General features: G+C 32.7%; 1 protein-coding gene across 2 annotated transcripts; it reads right to left on the bottom strand.

Annotated features, from left to right (window-relative positions):
• Positions 1–1,594: 1,594 nt before the first annotated feature.
• On the bottom strand, positions 1,595–20,099 carry LOC134709178 (uncharacterized). 2 transcript variants are annotated; one of them, XM_063569356.1, is made up of 2 exons: positions 19,769–20,099; positions 1,595–2,736 (listed from the first exon to the last, which is right to left on the bottom strand). In XM_063569356.1, exon 2 carries the CDS (start codon positions 2,653–2,655, stop codon positions 2,236–2,238), a length of 420 nt encoding a protein of 139 aa, XP_063425426.1. In that variant the 5' UTR covers positions 2,656–2,736; positions 19,769–20,099; the 3' UTR covers positions 1,595–2,235. The 2 variants fall into 2 exon arrangements, with proteins under 2 accessions (XP_063425426.1, XP_063425425.1); XM_063569355.1 differs by lacking the exon at positions 19,769–20,099 and adding an exon at positions 16,371–16,542.
• Between the last annotated feature and the right edge of the window lie 227 nt (positions 20,100–20,326).

The raw sequence follows: 20,326 nt of genomic DNA, 5'->3' as shown, positions 1-20,326 counted from the left end.
TTGCGTTTATCGGTCTACTAAGTACAATATCTAAAAATTGTAATAAATGAGAAAAAATATGTCTATTAATAATTGGTAAACATAGTATTATGGTTAAATAGAAAATGAGTTTGAAAGACGTGTGTACAAATCCTTTTTCAACTTAATGGTGACCAGATGGGAGCAAGGTAAATAAAATTAACGAAAATAAATAATAAAAAAATACAATGCAGAAACAACACAACCTTCAGATCTGAAACCTTTTGTGATTTTAAACACGAGTGTGTGGGCATTTCACTTCTTAATTACATGTTATTCTTTCTAAGATATAGAAACCAGTCGTAAACATTAATATACAATCTATTGATAATTTTGTGTTTTTTTTTAAACAGAGGTTGAATGTATTAAATGTTTAAATAACAAATGATATTGAAAGAAGTATATACAGATACATTTTTAAATTGATAATGACAAGATGGGAGCAAGGTAAAAAAAATTAAGTGCTGATTTCAGTTCTCATTCTTTCCCCTCCCAATTTGAAATTTACATGCACCAAACAAATAAAAACAACAATAAACATTGTTGGAGCTAATTTGAGTTTTGATCAATCAGCTGAGTTCTGAAATCAACAACTTCATGCACAATAAAAAAATCTGTTTTTGTAATTTTTATATTATATTTCCAATACAATATTTTTAAATTTTTTATTTGTTTTTTAACAATTTTTTTTAATTTTTTTTCTATTTTTTTTTATTATTTTTTTTTTTTTTAATTTTCTATATGCTTAAGCTCAACCAAACAGTCCATATACTCGAATCAAAACTCCTTGGATATCACACGCAGTTGCTATTGGGATTAGCATGTGTATTTATGGCAAGCACAAGCGTTTATAAATCATGAATTTGGGATTAACTGAGAAGTAGCCCTATCCAGAGCACATGGTTTTTAAAAGCACACATATTTAAGGACACGCTTGAACGTTTAACATTAAAATTAATTTCTTTTATCATCTTTTAGACTTATTTAGAGTTTTACATTGTCTTTTGATTTCTATTATTAAGGTAAAAATTCAATTAATAGTATCATATATGGCACAAATACATACATGTTATATCACAAACAAGTAGTAGCACAAACAAGTATTTCACAAACAAGGAAAAGCACAAACAAACAGTAACACAAACAAGTTAAAGCAGCAAAAGGTAAAAAAACAAGTTCGATTATATTTAAATCACACATATATAATTACAATTCAATGGTAGTCTTATAACTCACACTATTCACTTGCTTAACATTGATATTATAGAGGTTGAGTGTAATGGTTAAATAACATCTGATATTGAAAGAAGTATATACAGATACTTGTTTGAATTGATGGTGACAAGATGGGAGCAAGGTAAAAAATTAAGGGTTGATTTCATTTCTCAACTAACTGAGTTTTGAAATCAACAACTTCGTGCACAATAAAACAAATCTATATTTTTGTTTATTTTTTATAGTATTTGTAATACAATATTTTTTATTTTTTTTATATATATATATTTTTTTTTTTTTTTTTTTTTGGCAATTTTCTATATGCTTAAGTTCAATCAGAATAGTCCGTATACTTGAAACTCCTTGGCTAACACAAGCAGTTGCTTTTGGGATTAGCATGTGTATTTAAGCAAGCACAAGCATTTATAAATCATGAGTTATCAAATTTTGATATTAACTGCGAAGTAGTTATATCCAGAGCAAATGGTTTTTGAAAAGAACATATATCTAAAGGCACAATTGAGTGCATAACATTGACATAAGTCAGTCCCTTTCTTTCGATTTCTATTATTAAGGTAAACAATCAATTAATAGTATCATATATGGCACAAAAGCATACATGTTATAGCACAAACAGGTATAACGCAAACAAGAAAAAGCACAAACAAGTAGTAACACAAATAAGTTATAGCTCAAACAAGTAAAAAAGCACAAAAGGTAAAAATAAGTTCGATTACATTTAAATCACACATACATAATTACAACTCGATGGTATTTTTATAACTCACATTATTCACTTGCTTAACATTGATATTATATTACTCTTTGGAACCATAAGTCTTATTGCAACAACGTATTTATTCATTTACTAACTATCCATCTAATAAGGCCTATTTCTTTGGAGTGGAGGAAGTGTCTTTCTACCTCCACCTTTCTGGTGTGACTGTCCGCGAATGTTCCTCTCAGATCGAGACACAGAAGGTGCAGTAGGCATACAGTTTTTCAATGCTTCAGCTGTAAGTCCAAACTGCGTATTGGGGTGACGGAGACTATCCATTTCCTCAGTTTCACAGACATTTTACGCTTATAATAGGAAGGGCCATCTTCTTTTGGTACTGTTGGCAAATGTGCTTGATCTGCTTCACGTTGTACCGTTGGTGGCTGTGGCATGAAAGCATGTCTCACCCCACGTGGGCCAGGTGGTGGGTGTGGCATATACATGCGATCTTCATTGCGTGACATAGATGCTGGGCGTGGCATATATCCATGTTCTTGTCCTTCTCCACATGACATAGGTGGTGGACGTGGTACAAGAGCCCCTTCAATGTGTGGTTCTGGTGATGAAGCAAGATGAGTTCCCTCTCCATGTGGCATAGTTGGTGGTCCAGCGTGTAAAGGACTAGCTCTTAGTGATTGTGGCATAGGTATGTTCAATGGACTGTCACTTCGGTTATATGATATAACACTGAGGTCAGAGGGCGATAATAATGTTGTTACATTGTCCTGAAAAAGAAGATTTTTTTTTATTTGTTTTAGTTATACTTGTCATTTGCATTGGATTTGGGGAGAAAATTTCATTTTTATAAACCATGAAATTTTTAAATCAGTTTTAAAAATAACCAACCAACTATTTTTTATTATAATATCTTAAATAAACTAGAGCCTATGTTTATGTGAATGTTAAACAAAGGAGGAAGATGGATTACAATTATCTCAATCTATATAAATGAACTTGGCACCATAGTTTCAGTAGAAAAATGTTAGAAAAAATATACAAATTTTATGAAAATTGTTAAAAATTGACTTTAAAGGACAATAGGTCAAGTTGACTTATTTTTAGGTCTTACATTGCAATACCTTATTGCTGTTTTCAGTTTATCTCTATCTATAATAATATTCAAGATATTAACAAACAAATGGCTCTCAAGAGCCTGAATCGCTCACCTTAATTTTTTGGTTAAATCTCTCATCAATGATTATTTTGGCTTTTCAATTTATTTAAATGTTCTTTGAATCGTCCTATTTTCTTCAAAAGCGAAAAAAAATCATTTTCTCCTATGTTCTATTTTAGCCATAGGAGCTATTTTCTTGACATGTATGCAAGGAAATAAAATATAAAATTTATACTAGATACTCTGAAACTCATTTAGCCTAAGTTTGGCTAAAATAGATACAGCAGTTTCAAAGGAGAAGATTTTTTGAAGCAAGTTAACATGCATATGATGAACAAATTGTGAAAAAAGTCTTTAAAGTCCAATTTTGGTCATATTGACTTATTTGTAGATCTTACTTTGCTTAACATTTTTGCTATTAACAGTTTATCTGTATCTATAATAATATTCAAGATAATAACCAAAAACTGCAAAATTTCTTTAAAATCATCAATTCAGGGGCATTATACCTGAAAAACCAGTTACCCAATTTGGCTGAAAGTTTCAGGACAGGTAGACCTTGACCTAATAAATACTTACTTTTTGTCTTATTTGCTCTAAATGCTGGAGTTTTTGAGATATAAGCAAAAAACTGCATTTTACCCTGTGTTCTATTTTTAGCCATGACGGCCATGTTTTTTGACAAAATAGAAAATAAAACACGAACTTTATTTTATACACCCTACTGATCATTCAGTTGAAGTTTGTTTGGTGAAATTTGGTTAGCAAATATGATGAACAAATTGTGAAAAATTGTCACTAAAGGAATCCCTTAAGGGGTCAATTGACAATTCTGGTCATATTAACTTAATTGTCGAACTTACTTTGCTGATCATTTTTGCTGTTTACAGTTTATTTTTATCTGTAATAATATTCAAGATAATGACCAAAAACTGCAAAATTTCCTTAAAATTACCAATTTAGTGGCAGCAACCCAACAATGGGTTGTTTGATTTATCTGAAAATTTCTGAGATGATAGATCTTGACCTAATGAACATTTTTACCTATGTCAGATTTGCTCTAAATGCTTTCGTTTATGAGATATAAGCCAAAAACTGCATTTTACCCCCATGTTCTATTTTTAGCCATGGCAGCCATTTTTTTTCTCACAAAATGGAAAATAAAACACAATCTTTATTCTAGATACCCTTAGGATCATTCAGCTAAAGTTTGGTTGTAATTGGTTCAGTTGTTTCAGAGGAGAAGATCTTTGAAATAGTTTACGATGACGACAAAGAGGGACGCCAAGTGATGGCAAAAGCTCACATTTCCTTTTAGAAAAGGTAAGCTAAAAACGGCTAAATTTCCTTAAAATTACCAATTCAGGGGCAGCAACCTAGCAAGGGGTTGTCCAATTCATCTGAAAATTTCAGGGCAGATAGATCTTGACCTGATAAACAATGTAACCCCTGTCAGATTTGCTCTAAATGCTTTGGTTTTTGAGTTAAAAGCCAAAAACGCATTTTATCGCTATGTTCTATTTCAAGCCATGGCGGACCCCAGGATGGCAAAGTCACTGGACTCAATTTTTAAACTAGAAACCCCAAAGATGATTGTGGCCAAGTTTGGATTAATTTGGCCCAGTAGTTTCAGAGGAGATTTTTGTAAAAGATTACAAAGATTAAAGAAAAATGGTTAAAAATTTACTACAAAGGGCAATAACTTCTAAAAAGGTCAACTGACCATTTCTGACACGTTGACTTATTTGTTAATATTACTTTGCTGAACATTTCTGCTTTTTATAGTTTATCTCTATCTATAATAATATTCGTTTATCTCTATCTATAATAATATTCAAGATAATAACCAAAAAAAGCAAAATTTTCTTAAAATTACCAATTCAGGGGCAGAAACCCAACAACAGGTTGTCTGATTCATCTAAAAATTTCAGGGCAGATAGATCTTGACCTGATAAACAATCTAAACCCAGGTCAGATTTGCTCCTAATTCTTGTTTTTGAGTTATAAGCCAAAAACTGCATTTTACCCCTATGTTCTATTTTTAGCCATGGGGGTCATCTTGGTTCGTTGGACAGGTCACCGGACACATTTTTTAAACTATATGCCCCAATGATGTTTGTGGCCAAGTTTGGTTAAATTTAGTCCAGTAGGTTCAGGAGAAGATTTTTGTAAATGTTAAAGATGAACCCCAAGTGATGAGAAAAACAGCAAAATTTCCTTAAAATAACCAATTCAGGGGCAGCAACCTAACAACGGGTTGGCTGATCCATCTGAAAATTTATGATGAACAAATAAAAAGCTCAGTTTTGCTCTAAATGCTTTGGTTTTTGAGTTATAAGCCAATAACTACATTTTACCAATATATTCTAATTTTAGCCATTGCAGCCATCTTGGTTGGTTGGCCAGGTCATGCCACAAATTTTTTGAACAACATACCACAAAGATGATTCTTGCCAAGTTTGGAATAATTTGGCCCAGTAGTTGCAGAGGAGAAGATTTTTGTAAAAGTTTACTAAGATTTACAGAAAAGGGTTAAAAATTGACTATAAAGGGCAATAACTCCTAAACGGGTCAACTGACCATTTTGGTCATGTTGACTTATTTATAAATCTTACTTTGCTGAACATTATTGCTGTTTACAGTTTATCTCTATCTATAATAATATTCAAAATAATAACCAAAAACAACTTTGTCAGATTTGCTCTAAATGCTATGGTTTTTGAGTTATAAGCCAAAAACTGCATTTTACCACTATGTTGTATTTTCAGCCATTGCAGCCATCATGGTTGGTTGGCCAGGTCAAGCCACACATTGTTTAAACTAGAAACCCCAATGATGATTGTGGCCAAGTGTTGTTTAGATTGGCCAGTAGTTTTAGAGGAGAAGATTTTTGTAAAAGTTAACCACAACGGACTACGACCGACACCAATTGAAGAGAAAAGCTCACTTAGTCCTTTGGGCCAGGTGAGCTAAAAATGGCTAAAAATTGACTATAAAGGGCAATAACTCCCTAAAGGGGTCAACTGATTATTTTGGTCATGTTGACTAATTTGTAAATTCTTCTTTGCTGCACATTATTAATGTTTACATTTTATCTTTATCTATCTAATGTTCAAGATAATAAATAACCAAAAACAGCAAAATTTCCTTAAAATTACCAATTCAGGGGCAGAAACCTAACAACAGGTTGTTAGATTCACCTGAAAATTTCGGGCAGATAGATCTTGACAGTGATAAACCAATTTTACCCCAAGTCGAATTTGCTCTAAATGCTTTGGTTTTTGAGTTGTAAGCTAAAAACTGCATTTTACCCCTATGTCCCTTTGGGCCAGGTGAGCTAAAAATGTTGAATCTGAATTTCCTGTCGACTTTAGATAGTATGTCCTTATTATCTAACTAGAGTGTCGCTCACCTTGGTCTATGTGAATATTAAACAAAGGAAGCAGATGGATTCATGACAAAATTGTGTTTTAGTGATGGTGATTTGTTTGTTCATCTTACTTTACTGAAAATTCTTGCTGCTAACAATTATCTTAATCTTTAATGAACTTAGCCAGTAGTTTCAGTGTAAATGTTTTCAAAAATTTACAAATTTTAAGAAAATTGTTAAAAATTGACTAATTTTAAAAGGACAATAACTCCTTAAGGGGTCAATTGGCCATTTTGGTCATGTTGACTTATTTGTAGATCTTACTTTGCTGAACATTAATGCTGTTTACAGTTCATCTGTATCTATAAAAATATTCAAGATAATAACCAAAAACAGCAAAATTTCCTTAAAATTACAAATTCAGGGGCAGCAACCCAACAAAAGGTTGTACAATTCATCTGAAAATTTCAAGGCCCATAGAAATGAACCTGATAAACAATTAAACCCCTTGTCAGATTTGCTCTAAATGCTTTGGTTTTTGAGTTATAAAGCCAATACTGCATTTTACCCTTATGTTCTATTTTTAGCCGTGGTGGCCATCTTGGTAAAATGGCCAGGTCACCAGACACATTTTTCAAACTAAATACCCCAAAGATGGTTGTGGCCATGTTTGTGTTATTAACATTTTGTCACGGCCAGAAATCGCCTTTAAATTGTAGCCAACAAAAGACACAAATCAATAGTAAAATTTAACAATATTTAATATACAAAAGTTTACAAAAGGTATTACACAAATATTACTGTTAACTTAACTGTCAAAATATGAGTCCAATGTGTTATCTTTATCTGTATCCGGAAATCTTTCGGAATCCAATTTGAATATTACGTTCACTACTAATGTCACAATCCAGTATGATGTTGTTTGTAGAATAAAAGTGTCAATCCAAATGCTGTGAATACTAATGTCTATCAATGTCTATGTCCAAGTTTAATTATGAGAGTTTAACTTTAGTGTCTGTATATATATAGTTGTGACGGATTATTCTAGAACACGCTAGAACGGAACATTGTGGAAAATCCTGGAAAGTTACAACGGAAGTTTCTGGAATAACGTAGAAGTTTAAATTACGCATCTTTTATAAGGATCATTCTAGAAAGTTCTAATCATTCTGTGATTGTTCCAGTGATTCCTAAACTGCACAGTTATAAGATTATTTGGTAAACAACTATCAGGCCATACAACACAAATTAGGCCAACATAAATAAACATAATAATTACAATATCATAACACCTCCCCCCTTAAAAGAAGTTTTAGTGTAACAAAAACTTATCATGAATAATATGAACAAAAAAAAACATAATATATACAAAGTGATTTAATAAGCTCTAGATAAAGCATCTGCTATTACATTATCTTTACCCTTAATATGTTTTACAATTACATCATATTCTTGTAACAATAAACTCCACCTAGTCAACCTCTGATTCTTGTTTCTCATTTTATGCATGAAGGTGAGAGGATTATGATCAGTATAAACAAGAATAGGATGCACAGTTGGATTCAAATATACATCAAAATGTTGAAGTGCTGACAACATTGCAAAACACTCTTTTTCAATAGTTGAATAATTTTTCTGATGTTTATCTAATATCTTAGAAAAATATGATATAGGTTTTTTAACATTATCATCTGTCTCTTGATATAAAACAGCTCCTATTCCTACATCGCTTGCATCAACGGCAAGTTTAAATTGTTTTTCAAAGTCTGGAGTAATCAGAACTGGACTATTAATTAAAAGTGATTTGCTATTTTTAAAAGCGTTTTGACAATTTTCACTCCAGATAAATTTAGAGTCTTTTCGTAAAAGATGAGTCAATGGTTGAACAACAGTAGCAAAATTTGAACAAAATTTCCTGTAAAATCCAATCATGCCTAAATATCTCATAAGTTGTTTTCTATTTGTAGGAGGAGGAAATTTGGAAATAGCTTCCACTTTAGCCATTATAGGTTTTACTTGACCTTGGCCAACTGTATGCCCTAAATAATCAACAGTGGCCTGACAAAATTCACTTTTACCAAGATTAACAGTCAAATTTGATTTTGACAATTTATCAAAAGTATCATACAAATGTGTTAAATGCTGTTCCCAGCTATCACTACATACAATTAGATCATCAATATAAGCATAACAACAGTCTAAATCTTTTATAACATTATTGATCATTCTTTGAAATGTAGCTGGAGCACTTTTCATGCCAAACGGCATTACAGTATATTGAAATAAGCCATCTGGTGTAACAAAAGCTGATATTTCACGAGCTCTCTGTGTCAATGGAACTTGCCAATAACCTTTCAATAAATCAAATTTGCTCACAAATTTTGCTTGACCAATATTGTCAATACAATCGTCTATCCTTGGAATCGGATAGGAATCAGATTTTGAGACTGAATTTACTTTTCTGAAATCAGTCACGAAACGAAAGGTTTTATCTGGTTTTGGCACAAGGAGACAAGGAGAGCTCCATTCACTGTTACTCGGCTCAATAATATCATTGTCAAGCATATATTTAATTTCTTTTCTCATATCAATCTTTTATAAGGATCATTCTAGAAAGTTCTAATCATTCTGTGATTGTTCCAGTGATTCCTAAACTGCACAGTTATAAGATTATTTGGTAAACAACTATCAGGCCATACAACACAAATTAGGCCAACATAAATAAACATAATAATTACAATATCATAACAATTTACCCTGGATTCAGCTCTTAATTTGGATTGTGATTAAATAGTTGACACATCATAGGTTTCTGACACAGAATGAATGTGGTATAATGAACTTATATAAAAATTTAGTTTTGCCTTTGTGCAATTCACTATGCTGTTAAATATTTATCCTCTCAAAAAAATGTTTGAAGAAATTTTCTTTTTATTTATGAAATCTGAAATGAGAAAAATTAAACCCCCTCTCCAATAATTTTTTTTTCTCACATCCCCCTTTCCTTTTTCCAAAACTGATCTCAATTCAAATTTCTAATGGAGTTTGCAACAATAACTACTCATTTAAACACATCATAAAATATTAAAATGTAAAAAAAGTGCTTGTTATCACTGAATGGTAAAGATTGTTTTAATTTATCAGTTGCCTAGTTGGTAGTAAAAGTGAATATACTACTATTCTGGACTAAGAAGGATAACTCCAATTTAAAATTTCTTGCTATTGCACAATATTTTGCAATTTATTAGATATTTTTGGCTACTGCACAATACTGTGCAATTGAAGATTTCTTGCTATTGTGCAATACTGTGCAATTGAAAATTTCTATTGCACAATACTTAATATAACAATTTTGGATAATTTGAAAACCGGACCAAAAATAAAGAACCTACATAAACAGTTAGGTTTGGCATATATATCAAAGAACCCCAATTATTAATTTTTGATGAAATCAAACAAAAAAAAGTTTAATTTTGGACCTGGATTTTGACCAACTTGAAAACTGGGCCAATAATAAAAAATCTAAGTACATTTTTACATTCAGCATATCAAAGAATCCCAAGGATTCAATTTTTGTTAAAATAAAACTTATTTTAATTTTGGACCCTTTGGACTTTAATGTAGACAAATTTGAAAATGGGACCAAAAATAAAGAATTTACATACACAGTTAGATTTTGCATATCAAAGAAACCCAATTATTCAATTTTTGATGAAATCAAACAAAGTTAAATTTTGGATCCCGATTTGGACCAACTTGAAAACTGGGCCAATAAACAACAAGAGTGCACATGCTGGAATGTCTCGCCTTCTTTACTAATCAAAGATATTATTGATAGACCAAATATAAAGCTTTATTACAACTGTCACATAAACTCAACATAACCAAGAAAACAAAACATTGATCAAAGAACCATGAAAATGAGGTCAAGGTCAGATGAACCATGCCAGGTTGACATGTACAGCTAACTATTCTTCAATACAACAAATATAGTTGACTTATTGCTTATAAATTCAGAAAAACAGACCAAAACACAAGAACTTAATATTGAGCAACAAGTCGTGAAAATGAGGTCACGGTAAAATAAAACCTGCATAACAGACATATATAGATCATAAAATATTTCCATACACCAAATATAGTTGACCTAATGCATAAAGTATTAGAAAAATAGACCAAAACTCAAAAACTTAACTTTGACCACTGAACCATGAAAATGAGGCCAAGGTCAGATGACACCTGTCAGCTAGACATGTATACCTTAAAATCATTCCATACACAAAATATAGAAGACCTATTGCATATACTGTGAATTCATAAATATTCGTTTTATACCAATTTTCGTGGAAACAGGAGAACCACAAATTCAAATGTTCATCGAATTACAAATTGTCTTACGGAATGTATGCAGACTTTACAAAAACCATGAAATTAAATATCCACGAACATGCAAGTTTTCATCAATCCACAAAAAAATTAGTGCCCACAAAAATAAATGAATCCACAGTAGTATAAGAAAAACAGACCAAAACACAAAAACTTGACTATAACCACTGAACCATAAATATGAGTTCACGGTCAGATGACACCTGTCTGCTAGACATGTACACTTTACAATCATTCCATACACCAAATATAGAGGACCTATTGCATATAGTATAAGAAAACAGACCAAACACAAAAACTTAACTATAACCAATGAACCATGAAAATGAGGTCAAGGTCAGATGACACCTGCCAGTTGGACATGTACACATTACAGTCCTTGAAGGCTTCCAAACACAGAATATACTAGACCTATTGCTTATTGTATCTGAGATATTGACTTAACCACCAAAACTTAACCTTGTTCCCTGATCCATGAATTCAGGGCGCGGTCAGGCAGGCATGAGGACCTTGCAAGGTATGCACATACCAAATATAGTTATCCAATTACTTATATAAACATTACAACTTTTTTTCAAGTAGTCACTGAACCATGAAAATGAGGTCAAGAACATTGGACATGTGACTGACGGAAAGTTTGTAACATGAGGCATCAATATACAAAGTATGAAGCATCCAGGTCTTCTACCTTCTAAAATATAAAGCTTTCAAGAAGTTAGCTATCACCGCCGCCTGCTCACTATTCCTATATCAAACTTTCTGCAACAAAAGTTGCAGGCTCGACAAAAATTTAAGTACATTTTTCAGATTCAGCATATCAAGAACCCCAAATTTTCAATTTTTGTTAAATTCAAACTTACTTCAATTTTAGACCCTTTGGACTTTAATGTAAACCAATTTGAAAATGGAACCAAAAATAAAGAATTTACATACACAGTTAGATTTGGCATATCAAAGAACCCCAATTATTCAATTTTTGATGAAATCAAACAAAGTTAAATTTTGGATCCCGATTTGGACCAACTTGAAAACTGGGCCAATAAACTACGAGAGTGCACACGCTGAAATGTCTCGCCTTCTTTACTAATCAAAGATATTATGTTGATAGACCAAATATAAAGCTTTATCACAACTGTCACATAAACTCAACATAACCAAGAAAACAAAACATTGATCAATGAACCATGAAAATGAGGACACGGTCAGATGAACCATGCCAGGTTGACATGTACAGCTAACAATTCTTCAATACAACAAATATAGTTGACTTATTGCTTATAAATTCAGAAAAACAGACCAAAACACAAGAACTTAACTGAGCAATAAGTCGTGAAAATGAGGTCACGGTCAAATAAAACCTGCATAACAGACATATAGATCATAAAATATTTCCATACACCAAATATAGTTAACCTAATGCATAAATTATTAGAAAAATAGACCAAAACTCAAAAACTTAACTTTGACCACTGAACCATGAAAATGAGGCCAAGGTCAGATGACACCTGTCAGCTAGACATGTATACCTTAAAATCATTCCATACACAAAATATAGAAGACCTATTGCATATATACTGTGAATTCATAAATATTCGTTTTATACCAATTTTTGTGGATTTCGTGGAAACAGGAGAACCACAAATTCAAATGTTCAACGAATTACAAATTGTCTTATGGAATGTATGCAGACTTTACAAAAACCACGAAATTAAATATCCACGAACATGCAAGTTTTCTTCAATCCACGAAAATTAGTGCCCACAAAAATAAATGAATCCACAGTAGTATAAGAAAACCAGACCAAAACACAAAAACTTGACTATAACCACTGAACCATAAAAATGAGGTCACGGTCAGATGACACCTGTCTGCTAGACATGTAAACCGTACAATCATTACATACAGTATGCAGACTTTACAAAAACCACGAAATTAAATATCCACGAACATGCAAGTTTTCAACAATCCACGAAAATTAGTGCCCACAAAAATAAATGAATCCACAGTAGTACAAGAAAACCAGACCAAAGCACAAAAACTTCACTATAACCACTGAACCATAAAAATGAGGTCAAGGTCAGATGACACCTGCCAGTTGGACATGTACACCTTACAGTCCTTCCAAACACAGAATATATATACTAGACCTATTGCTTATAGTATCTGAGGTATTGAATTAACCACCAAAACTTAACCTTGTTCACTGATCCATGAATTGAGGGCAAGGTCAGGAAGACATGAGGACCTTGCAAGGTACGCACATACCAAATATAGTTATCCAATTACTTATAATAAACATTACAAAAAATCTTAACTTTTTTTCAAGTAGTCACTGAACCATGAAAATGAGGTCAAGAACATTGGACATGTGACTGACGGAAAGATTGTAACATGAGGCATCAATATACAAAGTATGAAGCATCCAGGTCTTCTACCTTCTAAAATATAAAGCTTTCAAGAAGTCAGCTAACACCGCTGCCTGATCACTATTCCTATATCGAGCTTTCTGCAACAAAAGTTGCAGGCTCGACAAAAATCTAAGTACATTTTTTAGATTCAGCATATCAAGAACCCCAAATTTTCAATTTTTGTTAAATTCAAACTAAGTTTAATTTTGGACCCTTTGGGCCCCTTATTCCTGAACAGTTGGGACCAAAACTCCCAAAATAAATCTTAACCTTCCTTTTAAGATCATAAACCTTGCGTTCAAATTTCATAGATTTCTTTTTACTTATACTAAAGTTATGGTGTGAAAACCAAGAATACTGCTTATTTGGCCCCTTTTTGGCCCCCAATTCCTAAACTGTTAGATCCAACTCCCAAAATCAATCCCAACCTTCCTTTGTGGTCATCAACCTTGTGTTTTACTTGTACTAAAGTTATTGTGCGAAAACCAAAAATATTAATGCTTATTTGGGCCCTTTTTTGGCCCTTAATTCCTAAACCGTTGGAACCAAAACACCCAAAATCAATCCAAAGGCTACACCAATTTAATTCCTTGTTCGATGGACCTGCCCACACCTATTTTTTTTCAAAGCAGATTTTTTTTTTTTTATTATATTCCTGCTTCCCGCATCCAGAAATGTAAACATGTTCATTTCGGATTTTCCCGCACTGTTTTTTTGGTAAATATTATAAGAAGATCTAAACGTTGTTTTTAAAATCACAGTCTAACCTAAACGATTTTGAGACCTATAAGCACCCCACAACACTAAATATCTGTGAGAATATTTGTTTCAGCACGACCCCAATTTATTCCAAGTGGGAGTGCTCCGATATAATATTACACAGCGGAAATACCTGTACAGAACAAAACACTGGTTTCTTTCCCCCTGACTTGTATTCCCCATCAACAAATGTTCGTTGTTATAATAAAGTACAAAGAACTTCTGAAGGATTTGCCTTCAACTGGAATTATAATGTATGCTGACGGTCATACCCGCTACAGGTTTGTGCACCTGTCCTGATTGATTCAGGGACCTGTCATTCAGCAGTTATCGTTTGTTGATGTGATTCATTGGTATTTTCCCGTTTGGAAATATAAATCAGATCGTTGGTTTTCCTGTTCGAATTGTGACATAATACTTAGTTGTGGTCCCTTAAAGCTTGTTGTTTGGTCTGGATCAAAGTTCTGTGTAAAAGGCCATACTTTGATCTATATTTGTATTATAAGGTTGGGAACAACCCTCCTTCAGACAAGGGCCTTGAAGTGGTAATTTTACCATGTTTACTGTTGTAGAAAAGAAAACAGAAATTCTAAGGATTTGTATAGTGCTACTATACAAAACCTTTGAAAACTTAAATTTTTTTACTCAAAAAGAGAAGAAATACATTATACATATAACAACTTTTCTAAAAGAGGGGTCCACTTATTTTAATAATATTAAACTGTTAAAGTTAATGTGTAAACATGGTTCAAGTCCAGGAATATTACAAAACTCTTGGACATGTTTTGACCATTTAATACTATATAGATATTAGGCCGTAGTTTTTTTATTTTTAGTTTTACGAACCCTCCTACCCTAATTTTTGCCAAATAGGAAAAAAAATAAAATTAAAAATGTTTTATTTTTTTTTCTCCTCCGACCCAGTGTTTTTCATGCAAAAAAAAATAAATTTTAGTTTATAACTGCATGAAAGAATCAAAATTTATGCTCTTGGTGATTTAGTAAGTTGTTGCACATTGATTTTCAATTCAAACCTTGTCAAGAAAAAAAAAATAGTTGTTACACTAGTAGAAAATCTCCTGGTGAAATAAAAAAAAAAAAATTTTGATATTGACGGTTGGTATTAAAAAAAAAATCAGCAGCAGCAGCAGTTTTTTTTTTTTTTTTTTTTTTTTTTCCGTCCTCCTTCCCATTGGTTTTGTCTAAAAATTTCGTAAAACTAAAAATATAATAACTATGGCCTTATACTTCTTTGGGAAAATATATTTTGTACTCAAAGTGTTTTTACAAAAAAAAAATATCATAACTTATATTGACCCCTCATAAAAAGGATATAAAATTAAGGGGTTGTTCTGACTTTGATGGAGAATTGTCTCATTGTCAGTCACACATACATAGACCAGATTTAATTATTCAATTATTTCTTGTTGAACAGAGAAAAAATACTTCATAAATTAAAGAAATGTCAGGGTACAAATGATAAATCAAGTTTTCATATAGTCAAAACCTACTATTTTATGTTTACAAATAAAATTATAATCGCTCGCCTTTTATACTTTGCCTCCAAAATTTGCAAATTAAATATTTTTTTATTAAAATTTTCAAATGGCTAGCTCAACCTAATTTTTGGAGTCCAAAAATCCGTAGAACAAGAAATTAAATTGGTCGTGTGGCCCAACTTTCCTTTTGTGGTCATAAACCTTGTGTCATTATTAAATTTTATAAATTTCTATTTACTTTAACTAAAGTTTTAGTGTGAAAACCAAGAAAATGTTTATTTGGGCCCTTTTTGGCCCCTAATTCCTAAAATGTTGGAACCAAAACCACCCAAAATCAATCCCAACCTTTCTTTTGTGGTCATAAACTTTGTGTTAAAATTTCATAGATTTCTATTCACTTTTACTAAAGTTAGAGTGCGAAAACTAAAAGTATTCAGATGACAAAGATGACGCCAACGTGATACCAACATACCGTACGACCAAAATATTTTCAGATTTTTGCTGTCTTATAAAAACAGTAAGATTTCCTTAAAATTACCAATTTAAGGGCAGCAACCCAACAAGGAGTTGTCTGATTCATCTGAAAATTTCCCTGTAGATAGATCTTTACCTGATAAACAATTTAACCTTTTCAGATTTGCCCATGTTCTATTTTTAGCCATGGTGGCGATCTTAGTTGGTTGGATTTTTAAACTAGATACCCCAATGATGAATGTGGCCAAGTAGTTTCAGGAGAAGATTTTTGTAAAAGTTAACGACAACAGACCCCAAGTGATGGGAAAAGCTCACTTGGGTCAATGTAATTGACTAGTATTTTACGTACCTCTCTGTGCTTTCTAGTGCAAGGTCTGTTATCTAAATCATTCTCAAGCTAAACTATTTCCTTTGGAACTACTTTTATTTGGAGCTGGTGCCTAGCAGCAATTTTAATCTTATCTTCAACATCAGGAAAGTGGAAACCAGGCTTCATCTGATATATATATCCAAGTAGGAGGTGCCATCGGTTATAGACTTAGGCTCTGGTGCATGTGGGTTTACACCTCTCACTAAAACAATAATGAGATGTACAGTTTAGAAAACATCTATATTACTAAAATGACGAGGTCCAATTTGTCAGCCGTCATCACTTAAAAACAACGAATCAAAGAATTCAACTTTATACATAACTAATATAGTACAAAGGTGTAGATTAAAAATTACACCACTCCAGGCCCTTTTGTTTTCCAGGTAATTAATATTGCCAATAATTAAGAAGTTCCGGGTCGAGTCCGATACCGGTACCAATAGTATATTCACATGTTACCTATTAATTACCTTATCTGTACGTTCCGCATCTGACAGGCGCACCACCAAACAGTGTATTCAGGATTAATATGCTAAATACACGGGTCATAATCACAGGGTTGACACTACTAAATTGTCAAATTGTTACCTATTGTAGTATTGTAATCAGCAAGACTTTCTAAGATAACAATACGAATACTAAAAATCTTGACTAGAAATAAGGCGTATAGGTACAGTTTTCAATTTGTTAGCGGCCATGGCGTAAAACAGCGAATCAAAGAATTCAAATTTATTTATAACAAATATAGGACAATGGTTTTGATGGAAAAATACTTCGTTCCAGGACCTTTTGTTTTCCAAATAATTTATATTACCAATAATTGATAAGTTCCAGTGCGACGGGTAAAAACAGAAAGATTTGAAAGCAGAGAAAACTGTGTATCTTATAATCGGCAAGACTTTATCAGAAGACAAAACTAATATTAAAATAAGGCTTGCGCATAGTTATATACTTTAATTCAGTCACGGACCTGCGATACCATGGGTAAGTTCTAGTAATACATATACATAGACTAAACTATCAATCCGTACACATCCAACATCCAATGGATTTAGTGAAAAGACGTCATAAACAGCCAGAGAAAAACATGACAGGTATCCACAGATTGTACTTGTAGATCCATGAATATGTATGTATATAAAATACTAGTAATATTCAGTAAGCTTTTTATTTACTAATAACAAAACCAATATTTATAACAATAACTAGAGGCTCTAAAGAGCCTGTGTCGCTCACCTTGGTCTATGTGCATATTAAACAAAGGACACAAATGGATTCATGACAAAATTGTATTTTGGTGATGGTGATGTGTTTGAAGTTCTTACTTTACTGAACGATTTTGCTTCTTACAATTATATCTATCATGAACTTTGCCCATTAGTAACAGAGAACTGTATTTGGTAAAAATTTACATAAATTTACCAAATTAATGAAAATTGTTAAAAATTGACTATAAAGGGCAATAACTCCTTAAGGGGCCAATTGACCATTTAGGTCATGTTGACTTATTTGTAGATCTTACTTTGCTGAACATTATTGCTGTTTACAGTTTATCGCTATCTATAATAGTATTCAAGATAACCAAAAACGGCAAAATTTCTTTAAAAATTACCAATTGGAGGGCAGCAACCCAACAACCAGTTGTCCAATTCATCTGAAAAATTCAGGGCAGATAGATATTGACTTGATTAACAATTTAACTTCTTGTCAGATTTGCTCTAGATGTTTTGGTTTCATAGTTATAAGCAAAAAACTGCATTTTACCCATATGTTCTATTTTTAGCCGTGGTGGCCATCTTGGTTGAATGGCCAGGTCATCGGACACATTTTTCAAACTAGATACCCCAAAGATGATTGTGGCCTAGTAGTTTCAGTGGAGATTTTGTAAAAGATTACTTAGATTTATGAAAAATGGTTAAAGATTGACTATAAAGGGCAATAACTCCTAGAGGGGTCAACTGACCATTTTGGTCATGTTGACTTATTTGTAGATCTTACTTTGCTGAACATTATTGCTGTTTACAATTTATCTCTATCTATAATAATATTCAAGATAATAACCAAAAACAGCAAAATTTCCTCAAAATTACCAATTCAGGGGCAGCAACCCAACAACCGATTGACTGATTCATCTGAAAATTTCAGGGCAGATAGATCTTGACCTGATAAACATTTTTACCCCATGTCAGATTTGCTCTAAATGCTTTGGTTTTTGAGTTATAAGCCAAAAACTGCATTTTACCCCTATGTTCTATTTTTAGCCGTGGCCGGGTCACGCCACACATTTTTTAAACTAGATACCCCAATGATGATTGTGGCCAAGTTTGGTTTGATTTGGCCCAGTAGTTTCAGAGGAGAAGATTTTTGTAAAAGTAAACGACGAAGGACGACGATGACGACGGACGCCAAGTGATGAGAAAAGCTCACTTGGCCCTTCAGGCCAGGTGAGCTAAAAACAATATTCAATGATCTTATTACTATGTTGAATAGTAACAAAACAATAATTATTTAAAGGAGCGACAAGTTTACATGGATCATTTCTAAATTTTCAGGCACAGTTAACAACATTTCTGTAAAAAAGAGGATGTGCTATCCTGTTTGAAATAGGTTTTCTACAGGTACATCCAAACTTCAAAACCAAATCTTTATATATATGGAACAATTTAGTAAAGGTTATAGACTAGTTATAAACATATTTTAACACAATAAGATATTTTCAGCTTACCATACGGTATGGGCTGAATTTGTAAATACCAGCACTTCCTTACATTCTAGTTTTTTGTTGTTCCTTGATTCATAGACATAGTTGTCTCATTGACAATCATACCAAATTTCCTCTTAAAATATAAGGTTGCCAAAAAAAAAAACAATTCTATAACCAATATGCTCCTTTTTCAGTGTACTTTAATACTTTTAATATTTAAATTAATATTGGCAGCTGAGGCCGTGAGGGTGAAGCAAACATTTTTTCTCTCTTTTTCTCAGGGTCAAAAACTATTTTTTTCTCTCCAAAAACTGGACACAAACTTTTTTTCCCCAAAAAATCCCCCCCCCCCCCCTCCCCTGAAAAATCAAATGGTTGCTGCCTTCACCAAGTGATCATGTTTGAGAATATTTGCTCATGTTGGCTATGTTTAAGAAAAATGTCGCCTAAATACTGAAATTCAGCTCGGAAAAAGTTTGTACGCGTTATGACCATCATTTTCATCATCACAGTTTGACAGGTAGGTTTTTAAACTATTTTCTCTCCTGTTTTACTTCGCCCACCACCGGCACGGCAAAAACAGAAAAAAATCCCTTAAAATTCTGACAGTGCCCATTAGTTGCTCGCAGCGCCAATGTAGCGTTTCTTAGTATAACTGGTTATCGATAGATACCTTGGATGGTCGTTCCTGCAGTCAGTAACGGTGGATTGCATTCAAGTATGAAAGGTCGTCTACTGTAAGCCATTAGTTCAGTACCGGAAAAGGATGAATTCTGGGTAGTGCAAACCCCATTCCATTCGTCTCAACTCGGCCAATTCCGTACCCTCATCCCTCATCTGATGACCTAAAACTACCCGCCAAGAAAACTGGTCTCCATATCATCGATGGAGTGGATTGCAGTCATGTACTGTACTGTATGCATTTTGTGATTCTCCAATCTCTTTCAAAATGATAATTTCTAAATTATGTTTGAGAACTTCGTCTGCAAAACTAAGATGAAACGATGGAGAAAACAACTTCCGGTTTATACAATACGATCAATTACCATGTCATTAATATACAAAGTTGTATACAGTAATGGCCAGTATTTCTACTCTGATGCAGCAAATTTACATTTTTCAAATTGAAATTTGATCGATTTTACATATCTTTTCATTAAAGCCATAAATTACTGTGAAACGTCGTTACACCAACCTATGGAACCACATGGTATCTTATAAGGACCCAAAA

The sequence above is a fragment of the Mytilus trossulus genome, chromosome 3 (assembly GCF_036588685.1).
Source record: "Mytilus trossulus isolate FHL-02 chromosome 3, PNRI_Mtr1.1.1.hap1, whole genome shotgun sequence".
Lineage (NCBI taxonomy): Eukaryota > Metazoa > Mollusca > Bivalvia > Mytilida > Mytilidae > Mytilus > Mytilus trossulus.
The sequence above is the reverse complement of the archived record's forward strand: the minus strand, read 5'-3'. Positions and strand labels throughout refer to the sequence as shown.

What these genes read in the sequence shown, in the direction of transcription:
- LOC134709178 (XM_063569356.1), bottom strand. Translation starts at nt 2,655, where the DNA reads ATGCCACAATCACTAAGAGCTAGTCCTTTACACGCTGGACCACCAACT.